The 10,513-nt window shown below is 36.3% G+C and overlaps 1 protein-coding gene across 1 annotated transcript; it reads right to left on the bottom strand.

Annotated features, from left to right (window-relative positions):
• Positions 1–145: 145 nt before the first annotated feature.
• Positions 146–9,232, bottom strand: LOC116308136 (uncharacterized). The gene is made up of 19 exons (XM_089024780.1): positions 9,008–9,232; positions 8,629–8,927; positions 8,337–8,442; positions 7,799–8,039; positions 6,575–6,681; positions 6,427–6,453; positions 6,206–6,314; positions 5,861–5,932; positions 5,373–5,444; positions 5,020–5,091; positions 4,400–4,471; positions 4,209–4,280; positions 3,845–3,916; positions 3,486–3,557; positions 3,230–3,307; positions 2,049–3,085; positions 1,557–1,669; positions 1,039–1,184; positions 146–688 (listed from the first exon to the last, which is right to left on the bottom strand). The coding sequence occupies exons 1-19, from the start codon at positions 9,129–9,131 to the stop codon at positions 676–678; spliced, it is 2,904 nt and encodes a 967-aa protein (XP_088880906.1). The 5' UTR covers positions 9,132–9,232; the 3' UTR covers positions 146–675.
• Positions 9,233–10,513: the final 1,281 nt, after the last annotated feature.

The raw sequence follows: 10,513 nt of genomic DNA on the forward strand, positions 1-10,513 counted from the left end.
CTAGGAGATTGGGGATGAGGAAAAAGGGAATATCGAATATCAGAAAGATATTTCAGTGAGTGTGAATATTAATGTATCAAAGATTATTTCAGCAAAGTTCCAGCTCGAATGAAAGTGTTTTAATTTTGGATCGATTTTCGTCCAAGTCAGTGCAACTAAGTATTTACTATTCAACTTGTTTTGCAATTTTTTAAAATTTTTTTGCTGTTTAGCAATTGGTTTTCCTAGGATCACACATAGTGAATATCGTTTCCTGCGCAGCCAATTTTTTCATCCTGTCCCGGAAAACTGAATATTTACAAGTAATGGCTTAATCTATGGCTGCTACCTCGTCATGAGCAACAGCCTTATGATGCTCTAGCAACTACAGAGCACGTTTACCAACTTCTTATTTAACTACAATCGTTAGGCAAGCTGACAAGTAATGGCTTAATCCATGACTGTGACCTTGTCATGAGCAACAGCTTTATGATACTCTGTCAACATACAAAGCATTTTTACTCACTTCTTATTAAACTACATTTGTTAGGGCAAGCTGACAAGTAATGTCTTAATCTATGGCAGTGACCTTGTCATGAGCAACAGCCTCATGATACTCTGGCAACATACAGAGCACGTTTATCAACTTCTTATTAAACTACAATTGTTAGGCAAGCTGACAAGTAATATCTTAATCTATGGCTGTGACCTTGTCATGAGCAACAAACTCGTGATACTCTGACAACGTACAGAGCACGTTTATCAACTTATTAAACTACAATTGTTAGGCAAGCTGACAAGTAATGTCTTAATCTATGGCTGTGACGTTGTCATGAGCAACAGCCTCATGATACTCTGGCAAAGTACAGTTTTTAGGTAAGTACAAGAAGTAATGCATTAACCATCTATGATGGATGTGACTTCGTCATGAGCACCGAACAGCCTCATAGGAACAGAGGGAACAGTGGGCACCAGAGTGGGTACAGAGCTATTGTACCCACTTCTTACGTCAATCTACAAGTTTAGGTAATAAATGGTTTAACCATTTATGGCTGTGACCTCGTCATGAGCAACAGCCTCATGATACTCTTCTTTTCGTCGTCATCAACCTTCACCAATAACTGACGCTCGGCTATTACTAGCATTTGTTGTTCATCAGATGACGGGGCTTTGTCTGGTTCATATATCTTGGCTTCACTTTGTAGCTGAAGAAAGAGATGATTTTTTAAAGAAAATAAGCATTTATTAAAGACTGCATTTTTTGGAACATGGAATGATTTTGGGTGGACTCTGGACTCAGGGGACTGACTATAACACAGAAAAACCAACAAGTACAACGACAAAAACAGAAACGAAATATGGCAGCCAATTTGAATAACTATTGCTTGCACTGACTAGCGGCCTCTCATACATGTGAAAGCGCTGTTGTGTTTCCACGTGAACACGAGACTTGTCCGCGCAAAACAATAGTTATTGAAATTGGTTTCCATATTTCGATTCGGTGTTTAGCAACATCAATAAAACAAAACCATTTTTGATACGCCATATATGATTTTAAAAAACGTTTTTGTACTCACTCCAGCAGCTTCGTCGTTCGTTCTTAGAAGAGTTAATGCAGTCGTTACTGCTGAACTGCTTGGTTCGGACTTTCTTCTCCTGAATAAATATTTTCCTTCCAAGCGAATACTCCCTTCAAAAGAAAAGGCAAAAGCTGATGATTTATAAATCTCGGGTCAAACTCTTGTACGGAATGCATAACAAGCAACACCAAATTCGCCTTAGATAACGCGAACCAAAAATAATATAGCTACATCTTATTTTAAACAATGCGCTCGTGCATTCGTGTTCCGTTACATTTGATGTACGCACGCGATGTTTGGTCACCTTTACTTGCTCGGTCTGTGCTTAACGTTTTCGATTATGGCGGCAGAGAGAGCGCTTGGTTTTCAGTATCAAATATATTAGTACAGAGTCTTACTAACTAACCATCTCCGGGAGAATATATATATATTGTATTATACACACATTACCCCCATTACCTCCCGACCATTTAGCTGTAGATTTAATACCTTTATCTTTCAACCACTTTCGTCTGAGTGACCTAATGTTGTTGATCGTTTGCGAGGAAGAGAAGGTGTACAGTACTGGATTGATGGCTGAGTTGACGGGAAGTACGAATACTCCTACCCAGATATACACAGAAAGGTCATTGAATTTACCCATCAAAGAGAGCACGCCAAGAACCATGATTGGCATCCAACAGCAGAAATCGGTCAGAGTCACAAAGAAAACCCGCTTCCCCAATGAGGATTCCGCGTTATTTGATGATTTACGCACTTTTCGACCAGACTTGCGAACTTTGACGAAAATCGCGATGTATCCAACAAGAATGAAGACAAAAACTGCGCCATTGAAGCCAATGAAAACAGCAACTGAGTACTCCCAACCAGCAGGGCGATCGGTGGACAACTGTAGCGGCAGACAGACAGTGGAACGGCCGTAAAAACTGAAGCCCGATATCTTGTCGTTGAAGTAGCTTGGAACAAGAAGGGGAGTGAAAGACATGATGAATCCAATGACCCAGATAAACAGACAGAGAACATGAGCCAGTTTAAAATTGATGCGTCTGGCTGAGAAGTTAAAGAGAATTGTGTTCATCCTATCTGCTGTTATGGCAGCCAGAAGCATGACTGAGACTTCGCTGGACAAAGTAGCAATGACGCCTGCTATTTTACACTTGACACCGGCTCTCCACTCCACGTCGTGCAGAAAGTATTCTCCCTTCCATATTTCATTGTAAGTTCCAATGAGCAGAAGATATACTCCCATGAGAAGATCAGAAAACGCGAGATGGCAAAACAACAAAGATTGGACTCTGTTTATCTTTCTTCGTGATTTTCTTTGTTTTTTGAAAAGCAATGTCCACCATATTATGACAGCCAGATTCCCTAAGGCAGCGAAAACACCTTCGATCCACATGCAGATTTGTACGTAAATGCTTTTGAGCATGTCATTACAACTGGAGAACTCGTTGCCAGGGGATTCGCATTGAATGTTTGGGATGGAATGGGTTGCATAGCAACATATGATGAAACTATCTGTTGACCTGGGAAAAAAAACAAAACAAAACAGAACAGAAAATTACCGACCTAATTCATCTAGTAAATATTAAAACTTGCAGCATGATTTAGTCAAAAAAATAAAAAAATAAATAAATTAAATAAATAAAACACTGGAAAATACAACTCACAGGTATTCTAGATTGCGCAGATCATCGAAGACATCTTTTGACACGGTTTGTTCATTGACTGAATTGTTCCTTAATGTCCTAGAGATAAATAATGTGAAGAAATTATCTTAAAAGAGTATTCATTTATGCGTTCTTCTAAAAAAAAATCTTACGTCATCATGGATTTTCGTGGGATGTCAGGTCATTAGTGGGGAGTAAGCATTACGCGCATTCTAGAGACATTCTAGCTATATATTTTTCCTTGAAAATGACTTACAGTTTTCGTAGTTTCCCAAGGCCTTCAAAAGATGACTTGTCGATATGTTCAATTTTGTTTTCATGAAGAAACCTAAGGTATAAATTAAGGAAGAATCAACTTAAAGTAACGAAGAAGGTTGACTTTTTCAAGATTACAAAAGCGGATTCAGGGGTGGTGAAGGGGTTGGGTAGCCACCACTTTCCCTATTGCTCCCATTTCTCAGTATTATCCTCGATAGGTGACCTCCCTTTTTCCTTTCATTCCTGGTAAAACCTTAGTAATAGTCACCCCTCTTGTAAGATTCCTGGATCAGCCACTCGATTATAATTCTTTAGTTCAGCAACTAATCACATGATAAAAGAAGAGTTGTTACTTACAAAACATTAAGATATTTTTGCTGATGGAAAAGACCATAAGGGATCTTCTTGATGACGTTATCTTGAAGGTAGCTGATGAAAGTAATGAATTAGAAAGCATGCAGTAACTTCCTTCTGCAATTTCACTCTACCTTCCCTCCGTCTCTCCATCCCTCCGTCCCTCCATCCCTTCATACCTCCATCCCTCCGTCCCTCCTTCCCTCCATCCCTCCGTCCCTCCTTCCCTCCATCCCTCCATCCCTCCATCCCTCCATCCCTCATACTCTCTATTTCTCCGTCCCTCCGTCCCTCCGACCCTCCGACCCTCACGTTCTCGATCACTCGAGACCCAAGAGGTCGTCATCACTTAATCACTTATACTTACAGATATCTTAAGTTTGTGTTGTTTTGGAAGGTGAGTTTATGCAGTCCCTTTATTTTGTTACTGCGAAGGCTCCTTAAACATATCAAGCGACATTATTAACATTGTACATACTGCCTACTGTTTTAACTATTGATAATCAGTTGCGATTCTGCCGTTTACAGTCAAAACCTCTGAACTAGCTGAATACTTACAAAGCACGGAGAGCTGGAAAACCGGAAAAGGTATCCATTTCAATGCTTGAAATCAAATTTTGTCCCAAATCTCTGAAATGTTGTTAACAAAGCATCACCGTAAGGAGTGTTCTTTTTGTGCCATTATACATTCTTTTAAAGTGCACATGAACCCTTCGACAATACTTTCAGTACTGATTCTACACGAAGTAAATAGTTGAATGGTAAAATATTTCTTGATTTGAGTGATGCGTTTCTAAGTTATGAAGGTTTATACTTCCAATATGCTAATGAGTGTGACGTCTATTAAGGCTTAATCAAATATACAAAATCGAACTGGTTCATAGAAACAGTATTTAAAAAGCATCATTATTTTACTCATGGTTTACATGAAAGCTATTTACAATTTTTATTTTCAAAATGGCCAGCATTTAGTATTACTAGTTACAACAAAAACACTCAAATACCTTACCTGACGTCATCATCATTAACATATTGGAAGTATAAACCTTCATAACTTAAAGACGCATCACTCAAATCAAGAAATATTTTACCAATCAACTATTTACTTTATGCAGAATCAGTACTGAAAGTATTGTCGAAGGGTTCATGTGCACTTTAATGCTTTTTTTCATACTTACATTACTTCAAGTCCCCCGACACCACTGAACTTGTTTTTCTGCACTTCTTTGATGAAATTCCTATTAAGTCGTCTACAAGTGAAATAGGAGCTCAGAAAGAGGATTATTTAAAAAAAATTATTACCATACCAAAAATCAAGACGTTTTGAAATAAATGATCTGACTTAGATAAAAACGGTAACGGAAGTAAACCAAAAAGGGACTGGCAACAAAGGTGTCTAGACTAAGGGACACAAGGCGGCTCAGTTCTTTTCTTATCTCCCTTACCTCAACCGGCAAGCTCCACAGGTGGAAATTAGAGTTCATTAGTTCTTTACACTTTAGAAAAAACTAGAAATTTAGTATTGACTTACAAGGTCTTTAACGATGGTAGGTTTACAAAAGACATTTCTTCAATCAAAAATATTCGATTATAGCTCAAGTCGCTGAAACAGAAAAAAATCAAAACAGATATGAATAATTAGATGGACAGAGATGAATAAATAGTGCATAGAGTGGCGGATCCAGGATGATTTCATAGCGGTTGGCTGTTAACCAAGAAGCAGGTACAGTTCACTGTAATTAAAGCGGACACCCTCGGGACCGTCAATGGCTGTCCGTAAAAGCAAGGAAGTTAATTAGGGTCTTTTCTTTGTCATTACGTTTCGCCCGGAATTTTTTCCACCTCCCGTAATAGCGAGGTGCTCGTTATATCGGGGCGTCCACAAGACGAAATTACTGCATATACCAGTTCCTCTCTAGATTTTATAGTATTCTTTATTTTCATTTGAAACGTCCAAAGTTGGTGATTGTTCCCAACCACCTAATCCACCCATTAGCCCTTGTGTAATCATATACTCACATCAAAGAAAGATAACTTTGTTTTACGAATGCATTGCTTTCCACTTGGTAAATCTTATTCCCTCGAAATAATCTAGAAATGAAGAAAATAAAGCAATACTTATAATCGTGAAGAACAATGATGTATGCGCTTTCGTATGGACATAGGTAGAAGAACAAGAGTTTAAAATGATCCATGTACGAAAATGAAACGAATTCGGTGCGACTTTCTTAGGTAGACACCCTTCACTGCACCTCGATCTAATTTTTACAATTGTCTTTAAACTTCAAAGGTTTTCTCATTTGATTTTTTAAAAATCATTTGAAATGATAGTACAAAAGGTCTATGTAAAGACTTGATACTTACATAGCATTTGTTTTCTTGGGCAGACGCTTGGGAATAGACTGTAGTTTATGTGAAGTCATGATGATTCCGCCATCTGCTAGTCTCCGGCAGTTACTTGAAGAGGGGCAGTCTGAGGGGAGAAATATTGGTCAAAAATCCATTCTTCTATCCCATCTTCTTACAAACAATTAAGAAAATATGATGTTTAACCACAACGCGAAAGTGAACGCGCTGCAGCATACCTTGAATACAGCTGTCATCTTTTGCACCTGGAGAAAAAAAAAAAAAAAAAAAAAAAAAAAAAACCATATTAAAATTTTGTCCTACTGTTAAGTTATTTCTTCTCACAACCTCTCTCTTGATCTCGACGTATCTCTGGTGTCCTTTTACCTTCTATGATCTGATAGTAAATCTTGAATCCTGGTGCCACAACTTTTTCGTTTGAATGAAATACTATTCTGATCGTGTTTGATTGAGATAGGATCATTTGTGGATATCTGCAAGTAAGTAGAACACAATAATCATGCATAACAATCATTATTTCGTGACAGTTTTAACTCTTGATCATAAAGACCATAAGTAAGACCAGAGTAACAATGTCCAAAGAATATTTCTGCATATAAATCGTTGGAAGTCATACAAGGATAAATTTAGTATGATAACTTTGATTCTTATTATAAACAGCTGTAAATACATTTCGATATATACGATATACGATATACGATCAAGTATATCTAGATATCCATATATAAACTAATTTCCAGATTTCCAGATTTTTTAATTATAACGATTTTTAACCAAACGTTAGCCAAATATCTAGTATTAATGCTCACAATGTACACTATGATTATATTTCACCGAAAACATTGTATTTAACCTTCAATAAAACGTTTTTTAAATTGAAAACTACCCATAATGCACCCGATATATCGATATTCATTTTATTTACAGAATTTTTGCAAAGCGCTGTGTGTGTGTGTATATATATATATATATATATATATATATATATATATATATATATATATATATATATATATATATATATATATATGTATGTTATTTACCGGCCAGGAGGTCCGGATAGGGAAAAACTGTGCCCGAGGTCTTGAATATACGGACCGAGGCCGTTCAAAATACCGCCCGCTCAAACAGCCAATCAGAACGCACGATTTTTTAGGAAACCGGACCGGAAAAAAATAAATATATATACTCGATTGCAGGAAAGTTGTAGTATATATTTATTCTTATAGACAAATACCTGATTAAGTGCAAAAAATTGAATGAAATGAATAACTCTTTACCCGGTCTTTTATAAAAAATATATTTTTATTTCGACATGTTGTTTCCGTGAAGAATATAAGATAAAAATATTATTTGAGCGCAATGAGATAGTATTAAATATATATTAGAGAATTTCTAGGCTAAAAAGGCGAAAATATATAAATAAATATACTTAATTAATATCCGATACTGACATTGAGTTCATCGTGTGTGCATAGGACATAGATTATAGTGGTAGTATGTGTGTGTGAGTTAAAAGTGTCCCGAATAAGTGCGAAGCGCTGTAACGACTCGATATATTTAGATAATTTTTCTTTACAAATAGGATACCTCCTTCCACAGTAGCGACCAATGCGAGAACTCGATAGGGCTTCGTCTCCATCATACACTTCTACGTAGTCAGCTGAACACCTTGGGCTTAACTCCAATCCAAATACTTTAAATTCTAAACGAATCACTTGACCTTTTCTGGCTTTGATTATCCAGGAACAGTTATCATTAATGTCATAGAAATCAGGATAAAGTGTTGACATAATGTAGCCTGTTCTGTCGGTCAGAATCTCGTTATGAGCTGTGATAACAAATAAAAATATAACTGGATATCAAATTTTGCGGTGGTAGTGACCTGTCGAAATGGAAAATAATTTTTTAAGTGTTACCGAACATTTGCCTCTGTTTAAGCAGTTATTATATTATAAGCAAATTCTTTGATCTAGTCATAACTTTGAAACGCTCAGTGCAGTTCTTTCCGATTGTTTTAAATTTCCTAAACGCTATTATGCAGTTCTTGCTTGTTCATTCGAAGTGAAGTTTAGTTAAAACATTGATTGAATTGAATTTCCGAAACGCTATTGAATAGTTAACTAACCTTCTCTCGCTGATAGTGGACGAACGTTGCAATAACTCTCAATACTGTATAAAGCCCCTATAGACAGTAATCCTGGTCTATTTGTCATTTCTCCCTCGATAACAAGCTTCAAAACAATGTTATAAAAGAACTGTTATAAGGCGCATGCTTTATTATGACACACCGCACCCGCACTTGCGTCAAGAAACTATTTTAGTTGCACATTTTATATTAGTAATTTTCATAAGAAACAAAACTATAAATTCTTTGTCATCAGCTCTCTACGAATAGTTCCTGAGAATAATTATCCAACCTTATATGCCGATACTGCTACTATTAGTACTTGTCCATCCCTCCATCTACTGTCTTCGCTGTCTTGACTGTCTTGACTGTCTTGACTGTTTTTGACCATCCATATAGATCTTTTAGCATATTCTATGCTATCCAGTTCTTGATATATCTTCAACGATCTCGCTCCAGATCCCCAAATCTTATATTTAAACTTTAAGCATCTAATAGAGAAACTAGATGATCTCTCGTATCGCGGGCTTTCTATCGTTGCCAAGCTTGGTGTCTCAGGAAGCAATGGACTAATTACGCTTTGAACAGATCCTGAAATTATTATCATTTGCCGATTTATATCATAGTTCAGTATCAAGCTTAGTTACGATGTACAAATAATCAATACATACCTTCCTTTCCTCGACAAGTTGATTTGTAAATCTGAATGTCACTAGATTCACGACGCATATAATTATTCAAGAAGTCGTTCCATCGTAAGAGGTCTCCAGTCTCTGTTCCACATTCGTACGACATATAGAGTATACGTTGCTCGGACAATACATTACTCCATATGTTGAGTCGACTGTACTTCACCTCGGTTTTCTGACCTTCAGAATCAAAAGTGACCGATATTCTGTTACCACCTACAGATAAGTTAAAAACATAGAATAAGTATTTGGGTTCCCTTGGGCTTGGCCTTTATTTGTTTGAGTTTGTTGTTGTTGTTTTTAGTTTTTGCCATATATATTCAAGAAGATTAATAGCTATTTAAAACATCATTACAGGAACGCTTTAGGCTTAACTTATTATACAGTTCTTCTTTGTCCAACACTCCCGTTCCATGATGCATTGCAGCACCGTCGATGTACGTCTGCCACGCCCCAAAAATGGACATCCAAGTGACTCAAACGTGACTCCATTTATTCTTTCCATTTCTAAAACAATATGGAAGGAAAAGAAATAAAAATGAAAGGCTTCTTCAAAAAACAAAAAGAAACAAAAAAAAAAAAAACAACAAACAAACAAACAAAAAAAAAGAAGAAACAAACAAAAACAAAAAAACAAAAAAACAAACAAGCAAAACAAAACAAACAAAAAAAAAACGACAAAAAAACAAACAAACAAACAAAAAAACAACAAACAAACAAACAAAAAAAACAACAAACAAATAACCCCCCCCAAAAAAAAAACAACAACAAAAAACAAACAAAAAAAACAGCTATTAGTTCTTATGCATGGATAAGATATTTATAGCACATCTGTCACTTTGTAAGATAATTGTTTATGTGAATGTTTTTTACCTTGTAACAGCATCAATCTTGACAAACGCAATATTAATGCCAACATCCTTCGTTTTCTCGACTTTCATATAATCGACATTAAGTTTGATCGGTGATGAGATAATGATTTTGATTGACATCCAAAGACACAAGGTCAATTCGTGCAGCGTCCTGCTTATATTGATATTGATAGAGTAGTTTTTATGGCCAAGCGAGAAACCAATGTCTGACTCAAAATCCTGTGTTAAACTGCCACCTGAATAAAAACACCATGGAATGGTTTGAGATATATGTTACATGCAATCCCTTTGTGTGTGTTGAAGAGATACTTCTAGGGATCCAGAAGTTTTGCCCTATATTCCAGAAAATATAAACCTCTTAGTGGTTTTGGGTACAAAAGAGGAGCCAATTACCATGAATTACCTTTTGATTTTCTCGACGATTTTATGGCATTTGCAACCTTTTCATAAGAACTTTCATCAAGTACTTTCCACTGCACTTTCTCATCACGTCTTTTCATCCATCCTTTCCATTCGTTTTTAATAATGCTTTCTGAAAAACAAATGTGTTGTTAAAGTCAGTGGTCAAAATACACAGTAATTTTAGAACAATAATATGAACTGCCATGAATGGCGC

The sequence above is a fragment of the Actinia tenebrosa genome, unplaced genomic scaffold (genome assembly GCF_029948245.1).
Source record: "Actinia tenebrosa isolate PJP-AT-01 unplaced genomic scaffold, QUT_ActTen_1.0 PGA_scaffold9__36_contigs__length_13948895, whole genome shotgun sequence".
In the NCBI taxonomy this organism is placed as follows: Eukaryota; Metazoa; Cnidaria; class Anthozoa; order Actiniaria; family Actiniidae; genus Actinia; species Actinia tenebrosa.

Coding starts and splice junctions, on each gene's coding strand:
- LOC116308136 (XM_089024780.1), bottom strand. CDS start 9,131: ATGTCGTACGAATGTGGAACAGAGACTGGAGACCTCTTACGATGGAAC. Junction 6,315..6,426: donor AGATGACAGCTGTATTCAAG/GTATGCTGCAGC, acceptor TTCTCCCCTCAG/ACTGCCCCTCTTCAAGTAAC. Junction 3,558..3,844: donor CAAAAATATCTTAATGTTTT/GTAAGTAACAAC, acceptor TTTATACCTTAG/GTTTCTTCATGAAAACAAAA.